This window comes from Ornithodoros turicata, chromosome 9, assembly GCF_037126465.1.
Source record: "Ornithodoros turicata isolate Travis chromosome 9, ASM3712646v1, whole genome shotgun sequence".
In the NCBI taxonomy this organism is placed as follows: Eukaryota; Metazoa; Arthropoda; class Arachnida; order Ixodida; family Argasidae; genus Ornithodoros; species Ornithodoros turicata.
The window spans coordinates 43,406,405-43,431,343 of NC_088209.1; the positions used below are offsets into that span (position 1 = coordinate 43,406,405).

The 24,939-nt window shown below is 45.0% G+C and overlaps 2 protein-coding genes across 2 annotated transcripts in view; one reads left to right on the forward strand and one right to left on the reverse strand.

Moving 5' to 3' along the window:
- The window catches only part of LOC135369044 (uncharacterized), a 150,388-nt gene that overhangs the window by 12,302 nt on the left and 113,147 nt on the right, over positions 1-24,939 (forward strand). Inside the window, exon 3 of the mRNA XM_064602659.1 lies at positions 18,778-18,979. The gene's annotated coding sequence lies outside the window, so the exon portion shown is untranslated. The remainder of the gene's footprint in view (positions 1-18,777; positions 18,980-24,939) is intronic.
- LOC135369510 (basic helix-loop-helix transcription factor amos-like) lies at positions 10,554-11,105 on the reverse strand. Its single transcript, XM_064603092.1, has one exon. It carries the CDS (start codon positions 11,103-11,105, stop codon positions 10,554-10,556), a length of 552 nt encoding a protein of 183 aa, XP_064459162.1.

Consider the following 24,939-nt stretch of genomic DNA (forward strand, 5'->3'; position numbering starts at 1 on the left):
GGATGGACTCTCGTTTCTTAGAGTATTGCTGGTAATGTACAGTGCATCGCTCAAGATATGCTCCACATTCAAGAACTCACTTTCTTTTTCGTGCTTTTTGCTCCATCTGTTTCGCCCAGTATGTATATGTATTCTACTATCGATTTGCAATTTCCAGCAAGAACCTCTAGCACTCTTATGGCTACTGCGAAAGTAACCAGAAAGGCGAGACTGGGAACTCCGATGAAAGCGACGCCGTCTCCTTTTGTTCACGGCCTGCACCAGTGTATGCGTTTCTTTCTTTCTTTCTTTCTTTCTTTCTTTCTTTTTTGTTGTCCTTTTGGAGGCCTGGTAATTTGTTTACGATACAGTCACTGTGGATACCAAGTGGCTGGAAAAATTAAAGTAGCGGTCTCTCTCGCACGGCCTATATTTTGAAGGCGGCGCCCCCTCGCGTGGGTTTGTTGACGTGATACTATGTTTGTTCACTCGGTGGTGCGAAAACGCGTAAACAGAGTCCCTGCCTCCTCTTGCCGTTTCAGCATTTCAGCGTTACATTGTTCCGGGAACACAGACAAGTTATTTATGTTCCAAGATTCAATATTGGAGAAGCTCCGCTTCTTGGAAGGCCATCTGCGAGCGAGTGCGGAGAAAGGAAATTCGTTTACGGACATTGCGTTTATTACTCCGTACGTCTCGATGTTTGGTCTCAGTTCCACGCGGCGTTGAGGAGCGAGAGTGAGATTGTTTGTAACTGAGAGTGTGAGTTTTACGGTATTTGGCGGTATATTCTGAATATTGTCGTTACAAAGGCAACGATTCCGGAACATGTAACGCGGAGGAACACGTACGGAAGACACAAAGGTTCCTTCCTTACGTATTTCCAGAATTGCTTGCCGTACACTCTTAAAAATGAACTTCACCGCATAGCTCGCTCCTAGTCAACCATCATCTCGAATGATATCGTTATCTGCCCTGATTCGTTGAAAACGGGGGCGTACGCCTTTTTTTTGTGACACTTATGCTGTTCATAATTGTCACAAAAAAAAGGCGTACGCCTTCCGTTTTCAACAAATTAGGGCAGAAAACGATATCATTCGAGATAATGGTTGGCTAGGAGCGAGCTATGCTGTGAAGTTCATTTTTAAGAGTGTACACTCTAAAAACAGAACTTCATCGCAAAGCACGCTGTGCGCCAACCATTTTGCCACGAACGATATTATCGCTCCTGATTCGAGGAGAGAGGAGGGCTTACGCCTTTTTGTGGCAATTTGAGTATATGATAATCGCCACAAAAAGGCGTATACTTCATCACCGGTCTACAAGAAGCGCTGATGTTGCTTGCAACTCGCCACACGGCCGTAACAACCTCGACAAAGACCTGCATTGATTTGGTCTTCCAAAACCGAGACCTCGTCAAGAATATCGACAACATCACCACTCACTTCACAGATCACAGGGCAGTACTCGTCACTTTAAAGGTGTTCTCCATACGTCTGCAATAAAAGTGTCAACATTCAGCTGTCGCTGAAATTCGCGTGACACATCCGTAATCGTTGTGTGAATTTTTAAATTCCGCTTTAGCACCTCCGAGCAATTCGGAGCAATGTAACGGGCGTGCACTGAGGAACAGCAGGGTTAGTACGCGAGCTGGGCCCACTTTGAGGTTCAGATTCTTGTACTCAGTGCCCGCATACATTCGCGTGGACTCCACGGTGAACTGTACCGATATCTGCCTGCCGAAAAACGTAGGACTTGACCGCGCCACCTCGTTCCTTTTACCATGTCCTCGCAACCAGCACCATCACTCAGCCACGCCACCGCATTTCCAACAGCCGTTTCGCTGCGGATCTCAAACTGTTGACCGTTCACCCGCCGTTCAAGACCGTTGACCGTTCAGGAACGCCAACGATTCCGTCAAATATAGAGCGACAACCTTACGGCACTGCACCGTCTTAATCATGACCCACCACGTTGTGCCTGCGATCGAATTACAAATGAACCGCCACCCGTACAGTGATAACTTCCATACAATGTATCAAATTGGCTCGATATGAGATTGGTAGGGTTGGCATGCGGGGCACGAATTCTTCGCCAAAGTCCGTCTTACATGACCGGACGGCTACGAGTGATAAGTTGAGCTAACGACTGAGTGGAAGCTTGGACGTGTTCAACTGCCCCTTGCTCTTTCCCATCACGTCGATGCCCTTCTAAGCGTGCGAGAGGCGTTCGGACTTTATCAACTGGGAAGAAAACGCAACAAGGACGCCTTAAACAGAAAATATAATTTATGAGTCGTTCGGTGTGGCGTGCAATATTTGCATACTGAGCAAACTTGGATGAAACTTGGCAACTGGTAACAAGTCCTGAGCACTTCTTTCTGTATGTACTGAAATAAAGCTTGTAGAAACACTGACTATTGCAGGGGTGCCGAAATGGCGGCCTGCGTAGCCGCTCACAAAAAAAAAAAAAATAAAAAAAAATAATAATAATAAATTCGACCCAAGCTTCATGAACGGTTGTGGCGTTATCATTGGGCTCTGCACTCGTGCCGTTTATCTTCCGTTAATTCGTGATAGAAAACTGTTGCCTGTAAGAGCCGATCTAAGAGAGCCCGGTTGGCACATGACAACAGTGAAGACAACAAAAATCACGCAAAGACAGTCAGTGAACGTCTTCCAACCTTTAATCATAACCACCCTTTATTAATCATATGATAAAATTCTTTATTTTTAATAAACATATTCCCCCCCTCATATGATAAAATGTTGAAAGTTCAACGTTCTTCTTCTTCTTCGTTCCCCATATGTCTCTGTGTCGCTTTCGTCGTTTTCGCTGATGACTTTCTAAACCTGTCCCTGCATCTGATTTTTTTAAAAATTGATATTACTAATACAGCTCTCGTCAACCTTAATAATAACACTGGAAAAAATACGGTCTCGTTTCCGAGCGCGATTACAGCAGCCCTTGGGGCCCTAAGGAAATCTTAATTGAACAAAATTATTGTGTTAGCTTAACGCGAGGATTTTGTTCACTTAATATTCCCCCAGTGCCCCAAGGGTGGCTGCAATCGCGCTCGGAAACGAGATCATATTTTTTTCAGTGTTAATATTAAGGTTGACGGGAACTGTACATTCCTACCACATCTCTGAGGAAATGTACGATTTGTAGTATTCGTGCCGTCGATGCCACCAGAAACAGACTGGATCAGTCGCAGGTTTGGTGATTTCCCGAGTGAATTTGAGCAAAGACTCCTCGAGTGCAGGAGACTTGAAACGGAGCTTTTTGGTCCGCCGTTTTCCGCAGTTGTTGATAGCGTTCCTGATGACTAACAAATGGAACTGACTAACGTGCTGTGCGACGCCTGTCCACGTTCGGTACAACTTACGTCTAATAATAATAATTCGTGGCTTTACTTCGTGAGACAACTATGTCAACATGTGTCTGTGAGCAGGCATTTTCCCCTCTGATGACCTTGAATAAGTTAAAGTTACGCTCACAGCTAACAAAGGAACGCCCCAACGCGGTCCTTAAGATTGCAGTTGCGCAATGACTTTCACACGATGTTGCCGCAACACTTAAAAACAGGAGGTGCCAAGTTTCCTCGTGACGAGCAAATAAAAAGGATTGCTGACCCTGTGATTGAGCAACGCTAAGTCATATGTTTTATGTCGTTTTAAGTTATGTGTTGTGTCATCTACATCAGAAATAGGCTACCCCAAAGCCTTGGTATGCGGCCCGCGTAGTTCTCCTATGGCTCAATGCGGCCCGCGGACACAAATGTAGTTCGGGACTGTCGGGTAGTGGTGATGTCGTCGTTATCTGTTGGCTTGCCGGGCGTGGCGACAAGGGGTCGTGCACACTTGGCCGACTTTATGTGCTGTGTAGACAGTTTGTTGGTGGCGATATGGTTCGTTCCTGATGCTCAACACTGGTATGTGATGGTGACGGCGATTTGATAAAGAAAAAGAAAACACGGGTAAATTTTGCCGTTTATTGCAACCCGAATAGTGGCATCAATATCACTCAAGTAGCATTCTCGAACTACTGATAACACGTTGACGTTATCGATATTAGCTCGCAAAATGAAAAACCCATATTGCCACACCATAGAGGAAGTAATCAGAGGATGTTCATTGGGAGGCTGTCGACTGTGTCGTTCTTATTTGTTTGCTGCCCAAGCTCGGGCTATGTTCTCCATGGATCCGTGAAGTCAACCCAAAACGTTTTTTCTTTTATTTTATTGCGGGTGCGCTCAACGAACTGTCGCGGCGTACAGACATGTACACAGGACATCAAGTAGGAGTAGGAGACAAGGAGTTAGTATATCAAATAAGAGATTACGCGGCCTTCACAAAAGCCAAAAGACGGTAACTTTGAAAGAGTTTTGTACACATCTTTCGCAGGGTCCCTTCGCCTCCACCTGAGTACAGTCACCTTTATCGGGTCATCATACAAACCACTCCGTGTGCCACGCTTTGACACCCCTCTACCATACAACTACTTGGAAGGTCCGCTATCATTTTCCCTCTTCACATTCGATAGGCCGACACGAGTGCGTGGAGGATCGCCCAGCGTCGCAGAGACCCCAAGGCGGCGCGCGAGGTCGTTCGGAAGAGTGAACGCGGAAGGCCTACCAAGGGGTCGGCACGCGTCCATCGCACGCGCCTCCTCTCGAAACGCTCGGACGGGCTCGCTTTCCACCTGGCTCGTGTGTTGCCAGAAGGGATCGTCCCTTCTGAGCACGCGGGTCACTGCGTCGGTTAGCCACCCTGTTTGACTTGCACAACTCGTGCCTTTCTCTCTCAATTTTCACCCTTTATTAGATACCATATTACAAGAGCGTGTACGAGTGGATATGACATCTGATTGTTGGATCGTGTTTTTTTTTTTTAATTTATATTTTGTTTTTTGTTTCAAAGATATCGTTTAATACTTTGAGGTAGTGGGATCTAATGACGAGCTCCCGTGGCTCAGTGGTTAGCGTGCTGCTCATGTCACGTCGAGACTGTGAAGTGTCCGGGTTCGAAGCCGGCTGTGCTGTCTAGGGTTTTTCCTGCGTTTTTCTTAGACGCGCTTTCAGACATATGTCGGCCCCTTAGAAGTCGGCCCAGGACGCACATCCCCCGTCAGTCGTGACGTTGGCCACCTCTTTGAGGCCGACGACGGCGAGCCCTCTCACCAGCACCACCACCACCACGTGGGATCTAATCTAACCAGCGTATGTCTTTCAGGAGGCCTACTAGGCACACTAAGAAAAAGTGAAGTAAAACGGGGTGTCTAGTCCCCGAGATGGCAATTATTCCCCATTTTAGTTTTCTGACCCCAAAATTTACTCCCCGGGACTGCAGATAGTCACTGAACTTGGCAAGTCGTCTCCTGAATGCAGCAGTCTACGTAAATATGTACTCTTCGTGAATTTGATGTAATAAGGCTATGTAGAGTTTATCGGCTAACTTAGCAATTTTCCACCCACACAGAGTAAGAAAATGTGAGTTGTTCTTTCTTGGCAAATTGTGCCCTTTGCATGCCGCAATATTTTATGTCACTCGACATATTACAGTTGACGGTATGTATATTCATTCATGCACATGAATCTAGGACTGTTAGAACAGAGCGTGAAATGCGGTCCCCACTCTGTGATATTCATTTATTGATTGATTGATTTGTATATAATTGGGGGTTTACGTCGCGAGACAACCCAGATCTGATTGATCTGTAAAAGAAAAAAAATGGAGATGTTAGTCCCGAGCCACTGGGGACTCGGTGGATATTCATTTATTCTCCCAGACCCTCGATCGGGCTGTTTACGGAGATCTGATAAAAAATTGATTGATTGATTGATTATGTGTTTAATGGCACAAAGGCAACAAAGGCCATAGAGCGCCAAAACTATGGTGAGTGTGTCGGAGATGATTATGGGAAAGATGATGAAAAAATAAAAATAAAAAAATAAAAAAATAAAATAAAAATAAAATTATTGTTATTATTATTTAGTCCCACGCATTTAGTCCTCAAAAGGACTAAAATTACTTCTCGTTTTTTCTTAGAGTGTAGAGGAATGTCGGCACAGGTCCCCGTGGAGTCAGCCCAAGACACACATGCCTCTCTCCCTTTCCTTCTTGCTTCCCTCTCGCCGTCTTTCCACTTCTCATAGTCACAGTTGCTTCGCGGTGCCAATGCGATACAAAAAAAAACAAAAAAAACAAGAAGACAGCCCTCTAGACATCAATGTGCCCAAAAGGGGACGCCTCTGCGTTTGACGCTACGTAGCCCCGCCGATATGTATCCCGAAGAATAACCGCCACGAAAACGAACAAAAGCGAAAGTCATATCGATTACCTACTCCTAAGCAAATTTAGTTCACATCTGCAAAACGTTCTCTCAATGGGAAAAAGAGGGGGAGTTGGTAAGGGTTCCATGTCGCAACGCTGCAGCACTCAGACATGACGAAGGAGGGGGTTAGAACGAATAAAACGTTTGTCTCTTCGTTCTAACCCCGTTCGACCTGTCTGAGTGCTGCCGTGTTGCGACTCTGTTATAAATCCCCGCATATACGACAGGAACATCGGAGGTAAAGTCTCCCAGAGGCGGTGACGTGAATGTGAGATTGAATGTCATCCTCAGCAGATGACACTGACACTGAATGTCATTCGTTCGTGGTGTGTAGAACTACACGACATAAAAAAAGAAAAAAGAAGAAAAAAAAAAGTCATGCGCGCACGTGAGGCAACGAAAGAATCCAAAAGGAGGGATCTTGTTGTATACCATATTACGTGAGTTTATTTCTTTATAAATTTTTGTTGCGTTAATAATGTTCCGAATAATTCCTTTTTAATGTCAATTTCTTTTAAAAAATTGTAAAACGTGTGCCTCCCTTTTAGTCTCGGGGGTTTTACTATGCCGCTCGCTCACTTGCTTTTTATGTATTTTATCATTATCGTAAAACACGTCATGTCCGATAACTTTTAGTTTGCGCGTTACTGCTATCTTTCCTATTTGACGCGGCTGTTTTCAGTTGCAACTGTGCCATCGATAGTATAGGCAGATCCTGTACCGTTAAGGCAAATTAGTTCCCCGAACTCGCTCGATAAGGATAATTCCTGATCTTGTGTTACGCCGGAAGTTTCTACGACTGTGCCTTTTTCGCAAGTTTTTTCACAACACATTTTTACGACCTAATTTCATCACACCTGCTTCCTATACATCGCCGAGACATGACCACATTCTTAAGGTTGAGCCTTTTCTATGCAACACTGACCAATTTTCTCGTTCATTTTTCCCGTACACATCCAACGAGTGGAACTGTCTTCCTCCGAAAATTGTCATAACTAACGATTTCATTGTATTTCAAGCGAGAACTAGCCAATTTCCTGCGTATTTAATATTTCCGCGTTATTTATTTTTCCACTTGCGTAAACTTCTATCTTCACTTACCCCCCTCATGTAATGCCCCAATGGGGCGCCTTGAGGTTCCACCATAAATAAATAAATAAGCGAATGTCATTTATTCCCGTGCAGCAGAGAATGCGTGACATTCAATATCCGTCAGGGATGAAAGAAGCGTAGAATCATGAGCTTCGTCGAAGGCGCGTCATATAAGCCGAGCCGACGACAGCAGGAGCCATCTTGACAGACGGGGTCTACGATGCTGTTTTCTGCTTCCCAGGTGAAAGTGCATGGGAGCATGGCCAATTTTGCCGTCCATACTTCGGTGCGCACGGCTTTCCAGGACGGGTTTTTAATATCCTTCGCGCCACCTTCAAGATTCTTCCTTTCTTTTAATCTACCGCATTCGAGCAATGCTGTACACTAGCGCTGCTATTATTTCTAAGCGAACTTCCTTCGGCTCATCTATAAGATGGCTCCTTCCTAAGAGCTTTCTCTCTTCTTTCAACGCCACCATCTGGGCTGACTTTTATCGCTGTACTGAGCGCTTTCTTTACCAGGAAAGTTGAACAAATGCGAATAATAGAAAGTTTCCATGAAACTCCGCATTCATAATCTCAAAATAAAGGTGTTGTTTGAGAGTTTTAGTAGAAAGTTTAGTAGCAGAGGTGTGCTTGCAATACGGAGTTTTAGTACGCCGGCAGAACTCAACGAAAAAGATACGATTTGATAAAGGAAGTTATCAAATCCGATCTTAGCAACGGGATGTTACCTACTTCAAAGAAACGGAGCAAACTGGCTTATCATATTTTCGGAACTGCTATCGTGAGCTCTTTTCGATCTACTAAAACTATCATCCGGAGGTGTTCACGATAATGTTTCTGAAAGTATGGTAAGCCAATCACATCACTGTTTCTTTGGAGCGGGTAACATCACATTGCTAAACTTGGATTTAATAACTTCCTTTTGCGTATCATTTTCGTAGAGTTCTTCAGTTGTTCTAAAACACGATAAGCCAATCTCCTATCTCTTAGAAGCGGCCGACATCACGTTGGTAATCTTTGATTCAACAGCTTCCTTTATCGTATCCTTTACGTAGAGTGGTTACCACTTTTAAAAACTCCCGAATACTTATCTCGAAGTATCGCTGTATATTACATTGATTCCTTGTGCACAAATGTTGTTTCTTCAAATTTATTTTTTATTGTTTTAGGAAGGAAGATTGAGAAAGCGTAACGATTAGGTCGAGTTAGATTTAGAAAAAAAAAGAAGAGATTGGAAAATGGAGCGGTGTTAGGGTAGTCAATCAATCAATCAGTCGTTAGTCGATTGATGTAGCGAAGAGTATAAAAATTACTAAACACCGGCGTGTGAATGAGCACTGTCTCAGGATTGGCACCTCTGAAGTACGCGACCGGGACGCGTACTGTATACCCCTCTGTATTCCAGTACTTCCTGCTGTCCCCTTTCCATCTGTCAACCCCTGTGTGCCGCGCTCATAGCCACAGGTGCTTCGCGGTGCTAAAAAGGAAATGTTCCGTCCAGGCAACGCCAAGCCTCTCTTCCTTGATATTACCCCGTTCTGCGCAAATATGACTGCTCTATAACTGCATGAATCAATCAACTCCTGCAGCCTGGGTTCTTTCTCTCAGAAAGTTGACACATTTTCGGATTCGGACGAGCTCTATATAAGGATGAAATCACTTAGAATATTGCGATACAATAAGACATAGTAAAATAAAAATGGTTTATGCGCCGCAAGGTTTCTCGTCAGTCGACCTACCTGGCTCGCATTTCCACTGTGGAAAGAACGTGTGTCAGTCCCATGCAGGGTAAAGCTGTACGGGCAATGAACCAAGAGGATGTTATCGTATCTAGTGTATATCATGACGGCTGAGTTACTGGTTTCCAGGTGATAGGGATTTTTAGTAGCTTGGAAGACGTTTACAGTGACGGTTCCGAAAATATCATAAACTTGTCAATAGCCTTGACTAATTGATTGAAAAAAAAAAAGAAAGAGAGATGTGAATAGCGTTAGTCTTTTGATGTGGCTTACGTCACGTTTGTGAAATTTGATTTGACAGGTTTGATACTGTATCGTATCAGTTTCGCAGTCAATATTATGGGATGCGCCGATATCACGATACCGATATCTGCAGTCGTGCCTCAAGGAGGGAAGAATCTGTCATACATCGGCTCCGGCTCAACGTCGCCCACACCATGTCATTGCTGTTCAAAATGGACCAGCAAACCACACCCTTATGTTCTATACCTGCAACGTTGAGGCAGACATTCGTCATCTTCTTCTCGAGTGCCGCCGTTCCGAGTCCTTCCGCGACGAGCTCAAGTCTTGGGTACTCCATTTCTCTGGCAACACTACTTGGCACATGGAGCAGTGGTGTAACCACGGGCGCTTTTCCACTATACCTGCGTGATACCGGTCTCCTCAGCAGCGCCTGTGACATAGTGTGTGGGACGGCGGAATAAGACCTCTGACCCCACATCGCGTTATTACGGTGAACCCTCGTTATTATGACCATGGCCATTGCCGAAAATTTTGGTCATAATCCGAAATTGGCCTATTAACGGGAGAAATCTGCAGAGGCTTGTACTACATGGTTCCCCAGGAGCTTGGTCATAAAGCGTGTATGTCAGATTATCGGGGGTCATATTAACGGGGGTTCACTGTATGACCACCCCAGAGATACCCACTAAAGAATTATTTAACGAGGAATAGCAAGTCGTCCTCTCTGGCTGACTCTTCCTAATAGATCCCCCGCCCCCCTCAAGAATTGGGGAAATGATGCCGTGTGCATTGAACGTGCGGGGACACCAAATGACACACGGTACCTCTCGTAAAAATAGAGTGTTTCTATTCGTTGCCGTTGCTCGCTATCTTTTATGGACACTTGTCCACTTTGACTCAGTACAGGTTAGCTACTAGGCACAATTCTGAAATGGAGGTCCTGCTTGATGTTGATATACACACACTCAGCATGTTAGTGATGGCCAGCGGACGCAAATCTTATATCATGTGGCAGGCAGCATAGCAAACAAATGGAATGTTGACGTCATTTCGTGTCTGGTATGTCTCTTGAGAATTTCACAGGCAAATCGTTCATGCACTTTCGTCACCATGTATGAACCGTCACGTCTTTTTGGGCTCACCAAATTGTTTGATCACCTCAGTCGCGCACAAGCAGATCCGTCAAAGCCGTGATGTAAGTCTGCGCCATTTGTAGTGTCTCGTACTTGGACAGCTTCCTGTCATCACCGATAGATGGCACAACCTGTCGCAATCTGTCGAACGCGACGTTGAGCCCGTGCATTCTCCGCCTTTCTCTCGCATTCGCGGCGAGTCTTCGTTTCTTCATCACAACAGGACCCGACGAAGAATGATCACCGGATTTCTTCTTGCTGCTTGTACTGGACGTGCTTCGGCAAGACGGCGCCGGACTATGAGCTTCCCCGGTGTAGTCCAAGTAGTTCTCGTCATTTCCTAGGTCGTGCAGTCGGTCTTCTAGCGACTGCAAGCGCTCCTCGTTGACTCGGTGAAGATGAGACTGCGCAAACGGTTGGAAGCTTACGTGAGAGCTGCTCGACGTGGTGGATGTCACGATAGGTGGTGGTGAGAGATTGGTGAGGCTGTAAGGGTGAGGGTAACAGTCGTGGGGATCTGTGATGTCCTTGCGTATTGCGTAAATGGAGAATGCGCTGCATGGTGAGATGGGATCCATGCCGTTGCTCAAGTCTGGTGGTAAGGTCAGATGAGGGGCATCTTCAGACGGAGCTCTGCTGAAGGCGAAAGAACAGGATAAACAGGTTATTTATTTTATTTATTTATGACAGTACCTCGGTTACATCAACAAATATACACAACAGGAAAAGCAATTAAACACCTAAGAAAAAACAATATTGTGAAATCATTTTGAGTTAAAAATATGAGATGATGATAGGGAAATTAGATACCAAACCTGGTAGCTAGCTGGCTGCGAAAAACTGAAAAGTCGGAGTTGGCTACGATAGACTGGGGAAGGTTGTTCCAAGCAGTGATGGTTTTGGGGAAGAAGGAAAATTGGAAATGGAATGTACGACATGGAACGTGGTCGATTTTATGGGCATGATCGATCTTAGAGAAGATGTAGTGGTCCATAGTGATGTACCCTGGTCGGATGGTTGTTGTGTAGTAGAATACATGAAATAAACACAGACAATAGTATTTCCTACGGTGTGCAAGAGGAGGAAGACTGATAGAGGCCTTTACAGATGTAATACTGGACGGAAAAGAATAGTCTGATAAAATAAAGCGAGCTGCCCGGTTTTGTATGGATTCAAGAAGGCCCACAAGTGTTGACTGATATAGAAACCAATGAATGATGTTAACGTGAGAGGGGGGGGGGATATACGTTTATTTCGGAAAAGTCAGCCTGATCAAAGGTCGGCTTGCTATTCCTACACGTGAGATAAAGTGGTGAAAGTTCGTGCAAGCGACATTTCACTCCGTATAGCTGAGGAGCAATTGTCTATACATTACTGAACGCAGGTAAACGGATTAATCACTGCAATGGTTGTGACTGATTGATGGAAAAATGACAATATATCGAATTGAAATATAAATAAATAGTAAATATATAATAAGCTGTCTCGAGGCGCAAAACGCTCAATTACTGAATGTGTAGAACATTGCTTGTAGAATATGTTGTCAGATCTGGGCTAAGTACATAGTTCTATGAATAATTGTTTTCATTACAAGGATACTTTTTTTTTCTGTATTTTTTTCTTTGTTGTTACGCTGAGATGAGTTACAAAGACGTGTACACAGGTATTTCTTCTGCACCGTATAGAAAAGGTTATGGGGTGCTTAAAATTCCTCTAGAAAAATTTCATCTTCCCGATTTGGACGAGTAAATTATGAAAACGTTTCGTTCCTGGTTGATTGATTGATTTCAAAAAAAGAAAAATGGAAATGTGCTAGACTTTCTTACACGTTGTCAATTTCCCTCTTCCGCAGTTTTTCTTGGGGGCATCGGTAGCGCTCCGAAATTAATTCCGGATGACATATTACCAGAAATCTAACGACGCAAATGCTTGTTATGTCTCAAAATTTTAGGGGCGTAGCAAGATACATATCGTTGTTACTGCTCCGATACTATACTATATACCCCAACCCGCAGAAGCACGAGTCTTTGCATACGATATAGACCATGGGAAATGCTAAGGGGGCACATGTGTCTCGAATATTTGTAATCTTAATTTGTTGACAAAGAAATATTCCAAATAACGATTTTTCGTATCAATTTTTGGCGCATCCTACGTTCTTCAACGTATATGGTTTGGCCCCAACCACCCTGTTCATTCATTTTATCCTCGTTACAAACCCCGTAACCTATCTTGGTTAGAAAAGAAGTAATAAAGGATAAGAAATCTTACCAGCGGAGAAATGTTCATATAACCCCGTACACATAAACCATTGCGCTCCCACAACGATGCAGCCTTCTGTGCCTGGCATTACTCGAGGCTCATAACAAACGTGCCAGACCACGCATTAATTTAGCGCGAAGGAAATTCATAATGCAACTTCAGACAATGGGAAGCTGAGAGAGGACACATAATTGTTTCACTCTAATATTTCATAACCGCATTTAGTATTTTCCCCGCGCACACGTTTCTGTGTTAGTTCTACGCAGGCACGCGCCAGAAGCACCCAGCGTATTTCGATCTACTATTTAATTATGCGATTTGTAATATTCTGCTGTCTTGTTGTTGCATGTCGCTCGCGGAGATGTTGCGTGTAATGAAATGTATATAATCTGATTTTACTGACTTGTGTTCTTTGTAGTTGTGGGGTTTGCTGTATGTATTGCTGCTTGTTTGCTGTACTAATTGTCCCATTCCCACTTGTATGCATTACCATGTTATATTAAATTTTCCTCCAACACACACAGAAATGAATGATGCCATACCCCACGAAAAAAAAAAAAAAAAACGGAGCGGACATGGGTCAACATCTGCTCGCGAAAGAACAGCGCAACCGGAGGCAACGTTTCATGTAACTGTTAATTTAGAGATCGAGCCCTTTTGTATCCAGCATCCTCTTACATCCTCAACTTACACACGCGTCACCCTGTGTGTTTGTTCCCTGGCGCTAATTACCTGCAATGAATCGAAAACAGCAGACCGAATCAGGTGTCTTGAGTGTTCTTCTTACACACACACACAGATCCTCAAGATCCTGAGGATCTGTGTGTGTGTGTTGTCCCCTGTTTTGTCAGTGCCTCTCTGTTTTCCTATATCATGATGAAGTACCAGCTTGCCTGCACCCTATCTCTACTCTCACTAGATAACCTATTCACTTGGTGTTCCGACTGGCAAATGAGATTCGACATTGATAAAATCAAAAGAATGTCATTCACATCTCGGCAGTCACTTTGCACATACCAGCATTTCCATTGCAAAGAGTCTCTTCCTAAAGGTACTTAGGCCTCCCATATTATCACACAGCCTATCTTGGAAAGAACACATGTAGATAACCGAACTCTCGAATCTAAGAGATATTTAGGATTTTTACGGGGCTGCCTTCACCTTGCCTCACCCGATTTCAAAGATACCTTGCGTACTACCCGCTTGTCCGACCTCAATCTGGAATGTGTAATCTGGAATGCACAGCAGCACCACTTCGACAATTGACAATTCGTGGCTTTACTTCGCGATTCGCGGGACGACTAGTGGTCGGTTTGTTAACCAATTTTGCCCACCCGAGGGTTCTGTGACGAGCACCGAAATCTGAGCGCGCAGCACACCGTGTTTAACGTCCCTCGCAGCAGGACGTTTCGGACAAACTAGAACACGTGCAAGCCGCAACTTCATCAAACGGGGACTACTCTGCTTACTCTAGCACATCTTAAATTAAAAGGGAACTTCGCCAGTCTAAGCTCAGAGATAGAAGGAAAGTTGCATTTTTCCACGATAGGCGCGATGGGCAAGTTTTGAGCGTTTTGTTTGGTTTACGTGTCTTTGCGCATCGCTCAGGCTTGCTTATCATGCAGTTTATCCGCAAGCTAGCCTTGATTGATTGATTGATTTGTAAAAGTAAAAATGGAGATGTTAGTCCCGAGCCACACGGGACTGGCTACTCCAGGAGGCGTTATACAGAAAAAGTGAAACTTCACAAATCTATACACTTTGAAACGGAATGGCCAGCTATAGCCTTCATCTACGCCATTCTGTCTTGCATTTTCCCCCGAGTTAATGCATCCATATCCATCTCGGCGATGACTGTATTGTCCTATATATGTCCTGTGTTGTCCTTCGAACACGCCTGCTCATGTTAAAGTTACCGTACGAACACATCTCTCAACTCACCGTATCAGTTCATGATCACCCTTTGGAACACTGTCCCGAGCGAATTCACTTATTTTCATGGCATGGAGAATTCATAAAGACTTTTTGCATGTGTGTTACGACGCATTTTGTGACCGCACCCACAAAGGGCTTACGGTTCAGATACGTGAAATGATATGAAATTTCACATTTTATATTAGGCTAGGTCGACAAATACGTGCATACATTGTTGAACAATGTATGCACACGCAGTGGAACAATGTCGAACGGGCTCCTCACATTTATCGGATGTCTTTGAAATCGCCGTCAGCATATATCTCCATTGGCATCATTATCACGCAATATGAGTTATCAATATAATTATCAGTAATAAGTAATCGTCGATTCCATATTCAATCTTCGCGCGGCAATGCTTTCTGATTGTGCGACTTTACGCTAAGGATTCTTTTTTTATAGGTTATCGATATCTGGATAGGATAGATTATCTCCCAAATCATCCTGACCGAGATAAAGTTGTTACTGCTGCTGACTCGTGATTTTTCAATGTCGTTCCAAAAATTAGCACATATATATTGACGCAATTTCGGCTAACGTGCTGCAAATGCAGGAAATTTGGAAAGCGTATTTCATTTTATTTCAGTTCTGTCGTCGCCGCTTTGTTGAACTATTTTGGTATGAACAAGTACCATAAAATAGAAATCACGTTGTGGTTATTCGCACTTCTAATCCATGCGGCAACGCCATTTTACTCCATACTCCATTTTGGCCAAGATCTGCACTGTCATTATCCGCAGAGCCCTGACGGGTGTAAAATCCACGTGAAAAAGAAAGAAAGAAAGAAAAGAAAAAGTGCGAGAAAGTATTTTGCTCCAAATTCGAAAACAATGAAGCTTCGTACGAGATCCGTAAACAATTAAAACGAAAAAAAGGTAATGCCCAATTTTAATAAAGAAGCTAATACTCAACATCAATTCTAAAACAATCAGACATGCGGGGTGTATGAAGAACAAAAAAAAAAAAAAAAAAGACAAGCCTGCCTACCTTCACACGATGTAAGATTTCTCAACTAGTACCAGATGATCCCAACAATCTCTCGTCTCGCACACAAACACACCGGCCGACGAGAAACACCTGAAGCACGCGAGCTCCGAAAACAGCCCGGACCATCTAAGCGGGCCCGTTTGCCACCAGCATTCTTTTATACCCCCTCGCCCCCGTCATGAGTAGCCAGGGGAGGGGCATACCCCCTCGTAGTGGGAGGGGGGCATCCAGGCAGGCGCCCGTTACCTCGTCTTTTTTTTTTTTTTTTCTTTGTCATTATACTGCGTCGTGTTGCGCGGCAGACGTTTCGGCTTGGCACCGCACGAGTGGCCACTAGTGGCGGTGACTGTGCTGGTCATGTAACTGGAACGGTGGCGACATCTGCTGCTGAGTCTCCGAGGCGGGATTTTTGCTGTTTAGCCTTCCGTGTCAGGTGCGATTGCTCCTAGCGAATAATTGTTTTTCTTTGTTTGTTTTTTTAATCTGGAGGCTATGAAAAACGCTTGATTCCATTCAAGAAAATATGTCGAAATGTTGGGGAGATTTTATTTTCGGTATAGGGGTACTACATCGGAATCGACCGGACTCGGTGGCTCAGTCGGTAGCGCGTTCGAACCCGGCCGAGGACGCCAGTAACTTGGTGGCAAGGTGGAAGTTGCTTAGACACGCCGTCTTCCGCGAGGGACGTTAAGTACGGGGTGCCGTGTGGTGAGCTTTCATCGCTCGTTAAAGAACCTGGAAAGGTTCTTTTCTTTTCTTTTTTTTTTTGAAGAGTAGCAAGTCAAATATTCGCTGACCACTCTCAACACCTAAAAAGAAGAAGAAGAAGTTATTTATATTACAAATGAAATTCCTCCGTATCTTGAACTGCCTTCCATATAGAGTCACACTCACACGCAGGACTCTTTGAGCAGCATGGTTTGATAGAAAGTACACGACTTGTATAAGTGCAAATTGCTCTGCTATCAAACAGTGTCAAAAAATCACGAACAAATGTCTTGTCTATGTTTAATCTACAAAATAACACATTTCACTATGAAGACAGAAATCTACGGGCTTCTAGCACTTGTAGATGTCCAACAGATTATGGTCAACCGAGAACGTGTTATGTACTGCCAAGCGTATTGAACAATTGTTCTTTGGATCCCTTGTCCGTGTCACGCAAGACAATCCGTAATATCTGCATTTAGTCGTTGTATAATATTTAATTACTGTATAAATAGCCACTAATGCTAGTTGTTGCAACTGGGAGCTGTGAACTCGCGAAGTCGGCTTGGCAAGTTTTTTCACAGCCTGCACCACGAATTCATCGTGGGAATCGCCCCTGGCGATGAAACTCCCAAATCATCATCATTAAAATAAAGTTGTTGTTGTCGTCGTTGCTTCCTCGTAGGGAATAAAGAAAAATGACGATGGTGATTGCAGGTTTCACTTTAGTATATGCGCATTACAGCAGAGACGCAATTTTATCTTATCAGTATTTATCTCCTTTCTATAAGCTGGCCGCTATGCCTACCTATTGATACAAAACAGGATTTTACCCGACAAACGTTGCGAACTCAATAAGAGATATTTTGAACAGTGGACGGCCAGGGTTGCCACCTGGCCGAGTGCGCCCGCCAAATCGTGGCTGATTTCGACCAATTCACGTATACATCCAATCGGTAACCGAATCGCTGCGTTGATATCCGCGCCTGCATACCATAATTATTACTTCTTCGAAAGCCGTAAGTGTTCCGTGGATTTCCGCGTGTAGTGCGGGGCTCTGCTATCAAAAACTCAGGTTAATCTCCATGTAATGTAAAAGCCTGAGTCTGGGCACACACGATTTCATTAAGTCTTGATATTCGATTGAGTCGTACGTCGCGTGTCGTCCCTCAGTGTTCCCAGACTCAGGCTTTTACATTATGGAGTTGATCCACCATCTACGCCATTTTGTCACGTTCATCTCTATTATTCCCTGGGCACAATAGCCCACAGCCCCCAATTTCACGAAGAACGAACATACACTTCCTACGTCAACGAAGCAAACGGGAAGCAGTTCCCACTTAAAATCCACTCACGTTCTACATACCTCAACGGCACTGTCCATTTTTTTATTTCACGTCGCGAATTGATAGGACCTCTTAACACGAGAGAGCCGTGCGCCCATAGGTGGTAGCCGGTGTTCAACTTCGAAACTCTCATGGGACCGTTAGGATAAGTACAATGATGTGTGCGAGGAACGCGTAAAAGAGGGAAGTTGGAAAGTGTTCTTTGAGAAAGAAACACCCTTTTTATTTCTTCCCTTTTATAACCGGGGGGGGGGGGGGGGAGATGAATGATGTATAACTCGAGAGCTACTCAACGCTGCAACTTGTGAAGTACGTGTTAGCGGTATTGAGGGACCGTCCTCAAGTGGAGTCGATGAAGTCCCGATGATGGAGTCCCGAAGTGAAAAGGAGCGGAGGAAGGGAAAGGAAAATAGGGGGAGGTAATAAGGAAGAGATCTGTGTGGGAGAGGCGGAGACATGTCTGACGCGGTGACAGTGAAGTATGTTGGGCTCCGGCTGATTCTGAAGGGAGACGTTGTTGTGTATAAGGAAAGGTGGGACGGAATAAAATGTAGGTCATAGAGGTAAGAAGGTTGGAAGGTCACATGACTGATCGGACAGGACACATGTAGATGGCGCAATATGGCAAAGGTCACACCTATAAAGGAATAAGACGGATGGAAAAGTGAAGCTGTATTGCGGGTCATAGGCACTGTTTTTTAGAGTTATCTGCACAGCCGTTTTCGCCGTGGGTTATTACGAAATTCTTGGATGGATATATCTGCCCATATGATGTCAAAATGGTCCCCCCCCCCCAACACCACGTGTGCAAAGCCCTCGGTTAGCCTTGTCATGGAAAGTGTGCTTGCACGACCCCAAGGCTAAAACTATATCCCCCGTCTTGCACCACGCTTTTCGCTTCTTTGGAATACCCTTAAAGGAACTTCTTTTTCCCATGGTTAAGGGAGACACAATCTTTTTGTCTCGTCTCCAGGGTCTAAACAAAGTTCAAGTTGGTCGGCGACTTGAAGTTCGTGTTCTAAGTGCCATAAAAGAGAGTCGTGGGCCGACTTCAAGGGAACTGCACCGACGTCTGTCTGGAATATCTGAGGGAACACTAACAGGAGACCTCACGCAGCTGGCGGTTGGACTCGATCCCCCTACCTCACCGGACCCACCGCTCTTCTTCGTCGATGGTGAGTCCCACATACTACCCTTGCAAAGACAAAGCGCCCGAATCGTCTCTTAGCACGAACTAGAGACCAACAAACCCACGACACAACAGACGACACGAATGCTCACGACCAGCATATCACAATAACTGTAAGACACTTCACTGCACAACACGCGCGCAAACATTGCCGCCTTGTTCCGGCGCTTGGGCACATTTCAGCTGTCCACCTTGCGCTCATACTTCCCGCCATAGCGTTCCAAACCACAGTTTCACTGTACAATACACAATACTGTAGAGACGTACGGCACAACCAACAACCACCGTTCCAGACTTTGGTTATAGTTCAGCTGTTCCTATCACGATGGCACGCGTCCTTTCTTAACCCTAGAAGCATCGATGCGGGACACGTCAGCGCGTTCCGCCACTTGGCGATATTTCAGCTGCTCGACTCCCTAACGGGATTTTGCTGAAGTGTGCAGCTGATGTTGCGGAAGGTACGTTTTATACGATGACCTAGAGGGCTCTATGGGGGTGAGGTCAGGAACGCGTGGTACATCACCTGCTGTGTTTTGCGTGTCTCCGCGGCACGTTTTGGAATGCTCAGAGGGTCTGACTCCGAAGCAGGTGCAAGTAGGAGACCACGGATACGATGAGCTTTTAATGTACCACTACATTTTTATGACTCCAAATAGGGACAACCACCACCTGTGACATCGGAAGAGATACAGAGCCAACTGATTATCCGAGATTTTTCTTTCCACGCGTATATACCCTGTAAGAGCAGTCCTTAAATCAGCGGCGTATTTGACTGGATGAAGCCTCCCTCGTTCGCCGTAGCTTCAGGACGCGCTCGAGACTCGGAGGTGTAGTGTGTTCGAATCTACAACAGTCTATCTATACTGTCTCATGTTCTTCCTGGGTTCTCCGGCGGACTTTCCAAGCGGATGTCGGTGTGGTAGCCCCCGTAGCCTGCCCTGGACGCATACTCACAACGCTGTCCTCTTTCCATCCCTTCAAGTCTATACAGGGTGTTCAAAATTAAGCTTTCACGAGCGCTACGCAAACACAGCGATGACAGGAAACCGGATGATAACTTTACGCTACTTGTGTAAGAAACAGGTGCTGCTCATTATGTAGCACCTGTTTTCTTTTGTTCGCCTATTTATAAATTGCTAGTGAAAGCTTAATTTTGAACACCCTGTATACAGGTTATTCACAGTGGTAACACGGATTTAGGCAAAATAGTTTTAGGAGGAGGCTCAATGCTCGGCATTGAGCTCTGACGTCAGGGGACTCTTTCATTCTTGTTACACTCTTTCTTTCATTCTTTAGTCTCAGTGACTTTGGCAGGAGTGCGGAAATGTAATGTCATCTGTGGGACGTCATCATGCTACATCACGTGTGGTCGATGGAGCTAACCCCGACAGTTACGCCGCCTCTGCATATGCAGTATCTCACTTGCTATCGGTTCTGTCATGTGTGTGTGTCATCTCCTTCATCGCCATCCCACTCACCATATATTCACCCACATGCACTGAGGTATAGGGCATCGCAATTCCTGCGGTGAAACGTCTCGTCCCATCATCATGCATGTAGCTGTTGTTCGGAGGAAATTCTAGAAGATATGTGTAAAAAAAACTCCCCGACAGATGTCTGTATTCATGTACCACATCATCATATACGTTCGGCGAAAAGAAGGGTGACTATGATCGCTGTACAGACGCGATCAAATGGAGAGGTAACAGCAGAGAGGAGAGGGAGGGGTATAGTACACGTCCTGGGCGGACTTCGGGGAACTCCGCCGACATTCGTCTGACTGGAAAATCCTAGGAAAACCTCTGACAGCACAACCGTATAGGTGGGATTCGATCCCGATTTACTGCCGTTCATTTCCCGTCTTCCCGTGTCTCAACATCTGCTACGTCTTTCACGCGTCTGACCAGCTGACTTGTCTTCTCCTTCTTTGTTCATCCCATCTTCCTGGTTGCTGGTCAAGTGTACTGACCACTAATCAATCAAAATGTGCGTGTTCCAGTCCCGATGTCGTCTGGCTTTGTTTGACGACTGCCTCATTTAAAACTTCCTGCGCTACACGTGTTGTGTAGTACAAGAAATTGGGACTGCAGTTCGTTCCCTTTGTCTCCCCTTGTATACTCTCAACACAGGGCTGATCATGGACGGGCGTTTTCTAACCCTTTCACTCTCCCTTCATTCTCTAACCGGTAATTTTGAAAGGAACAAGCCCCCTTATGGTCCCTCCCATGTATGCGAGCGGTCAGCCGTAGAACAGTGCCTGATTCACGCAGTTCACACATCATAGACTCCTTTACAACCATACTACGCAGCGCACTCACTTTTAGTCCTGAGCTGTTCCCTCTTCGCTTTCCACAGCCGTCAGCAATTCTTTTCTCTCTCTCTTTTTTTTTCTTTCGTCCTCTAGTCCCCCTTACTTGTGTACTCATAGCTTCTTTTTAATCGCTACAAAAGAACTGAAGGGAAACGCATTCGAAAAGCTATTCGAAATGTGCGGGGCCTTTGAAAGCTATACCCTCTTTAAAGTTCGGGGGTTCCGGACGCGCATGCGCTTTATGTCCGCGGTGGCTGCGTGTTTTGTTGAGTGGCGTTCGAGCGAGGAATATAATTTCGTGGGTAAACACGTACAGCAAAAATGCTTCCGGAAGGTACGTGTTATGTCTACAGGGAAAATTGCCAATGACGTCACCATTGTGCAAGAGTGCGTCTTTCCGATGAGAGCTGACGGTGTAACGCAGGGTTGATGATGTTGTGCCAGATTAGATGATGTGCCGACGGTCGTGGAAAACATAACGCGGTTGCGATGGTACGTCAAATGTTGACTTGTTCACAGTGTCGCAGCAGTGCTGCTGCTGCGGCAACAACACTACGTGTGATGCGTGAGAAGCGCAAGATTGATTTTTGTTTAAAGACGCGAACATTATGCAGGGCGATGATGTTGAGAACCGTTTGAGGTCGGTCTACGAGGAATTGCTCAATATTTTTAGTTTATCTTTATTTCTACTTCATTATCTTTCCATGTATCCACTGACTTTTATGTTACTGGGAATTTTTAAACGGAAAATATCTGCAGAATCAGTATTTCGACTTCACGTGCCCTTTAAAGTGCAAATGCTGACGAAATGTCATGTTTGTAGATTCCTGCTTAATTTGTGTCATTACATAATGTATAGTGTAATAATAATACGTAATTATGTCAAAGGTGCAAAAAACGCTGCAATGTGGTACAAAACGGACAGCGGAAGACAAACAGGAAGGAGCGCCACTAACAACTTTAATACACTGTTAAAACAGAACTTCACCACGTAGCACGCTCTTAGCCAACCACATTCCAAATGGTGTCATTCTGTGCATTGATTTGTTGCAAATGGGAAGAGGTGCCTATCTGGGACAGATTATCTTGTCGCAGATAGGCGCCTCCGCCCTATTTTGAACAAATCATGACACAGAATGATACCATTCGGAATGACGGATGGCTAGGAGCGTGCTATGTGGTGAAGTTCTGTTTTAACACAATGAAGAAAAGGAAATTAACACGCTGAAACCAGAGCAACCACACTCTTAAAAATTAACTTCACCGCATAGCACGCTCCTAGCCAACCATCATCTCGAATGATATCGTTGTCTGCCCTGATTTGTTGAAAACGGGAGGCGTACGTCTTTTTTGTGAGACTTATGCTGTTCATAATTGTCACAAAAAAGGCGTAGGCCTCCCGTTTTCAACAAATCAGGGCAGGTAACAATATCATTCGAGATGATGGTTGGCCAGGAGCGTGTTTTGCGGTGAAGTTAATTTTTAAGAGTGCACAGCTAACTCTGGAAGACACGCCTACAACCACTATCTCGTTAGCGAGACAAAAACACGCGCAGCATAACAAGATCCCTCCCGCTCAGCGCAACCGAACTGCTGACTCACATACTGCTCGTTACTAAGCCGCCAGATCTGATGAGCTTCTATCACTTCCCTCTTTAACCTATCTACCGCCCTGTCCAAAATGGTCGTGTCACCGAACAAAGGTTTGCATTTGCAGACGCTGCCTTGCGCGTGTCACTGCTGCACATGCGCAGCCGGGTGGCAGCCCTATCCTACGACATGCACAAATCGATAGCGCGCGATGCGCTATACGACTCTCTAATACCCTCGTCCCTTGTAGCACTCCAAAAACACACACAAGAAAGCAACTTGTTACACTAAGGAGCAGTTCGTATCGAGTCCATTCTTCTTCCGCCCATGTACCACTACCGAAACTTCAACTTACAAATGCTTTATTTAACGAAGGAGAGTCGGCTTCCAATCACTAAGGGCCTAGGGAACACTTTAAAACTGTTTTTTTTACGAAGCAGCAAGTAATTTGAAGCCATTGAAGGGGTCCATCGACTCGTGATTAAGAACCTGAATAGCACACAGTGGGACGGCACACTCTAAAAATAGAACTTCACCGCATGGCACGCTGTGCGCCAACCATTGCTACGAATGATAGGGTCATCGCCCCTGATTCCAGGAGAGAGGAGGGCGTACGCTTTTTGTGGCAATTTGGATATAGGATATTTGCCACAAAAAGGCGTACGCCCTCCCCCTCTCCTCGTATCTGCGCGATAACCCTATCATTCGTGGCGATGGTTGGCACACGGCGTGCTATGCGGTGAAGCTCTGTTTTTAGAGTGTACTTTCAAGACTGCGAAGGAAACAGATTTGTTGCCCCCAGGCACTGTTGTTGCGTAATTTCGCCACATCGTCATCATCATCACTGTTTAGTAGTTTCTTTTCCGAATCAAAACCAAGCCACATAGCTCAAACCAAGCTATGCTAGCAAACAACAACAACAATGTTGAGCATAGAAGTAAATGCGAACGAGCCGGTGTATACTTGACGTTGGCAACATATCCTGGAGCTTGGAGGAAGCACAAAAGACAACCAGTCAAGAAAAGAAGAAAAAAAAATGTGTTTTTCGTTTTTGTGTTTTCTCTCCCTCCCCCAAGCTCAGGGACATCTTGCCAACGTCAACAACAACAACAACAACAACTTTCATTTTCATGATGCCAGGGCTGCTGCCACACGCTGTCACGCTGGCGCGTCAGTTCTATACCGTCACGGTCCTAGCATAAGGCCGTACGACCATCTGCGAGCTGGAACATTCCGCATGTAGGGGAACACCATCTCCTCCACAGGTCAAGGAGCCCAATGTTCACCTTGTCGTGGTCCCCATAACACTCGTTGAATGCATCACTTCGCCCATGATTCGCCACGAGCCTATATACCAAAACGGCCTTGGAGGGCGCGAACTTTAAAGATAACGATAACGATCGTTATGTCAGAGTTCAAGTTCAAGATCGGGGCCCAAGACGCATTGAATCCTTTCTCTGACGCCAGAACCCAAGTTTCTTCAACTCCGAGGTTTGAATCTCGCCAGCTGCGACGCGTATACGACAGCAGTTTGTTTTTCCTCTGCTGCTGCTTCATTGCTGCGGTGAATAATAAAATGAGTGCATTATGCAATGAATCACGTGTTTCACGAGTGTTCTTTAATGGCGAATTCGGGTGGTCATTTCGTGGCAACTTTTCTTTTTTGCCAGATCTCTATATTAGGGCCTGACTTTTTAGGGTTAAACCCGTATCTGCCCGATATTTACCCCCCGAACGAAATCTGTAAAATTCGGGTTTAACCCAAATCTACCCGAAAACATCCGGGTCGCGTGGCACACTCATAAGCGTGCATTAAAATAAAGTTTGATAACATTGCTAAACATTAGTTCCACGTTAAGACAAATTTTTATTAAACAATAAAAAATCACCCGAATACACCCGAATTCCTGACGACAGAATATGCCGTAACGGGATTTAACCCGAATACACCCGAATTTTCCAATGAAAAATATCGCCCGATATTTACCCCCCGAATTTGGCCAAAAATAAAACCCGAAAAAGTCATGCCCTATATATACTATACT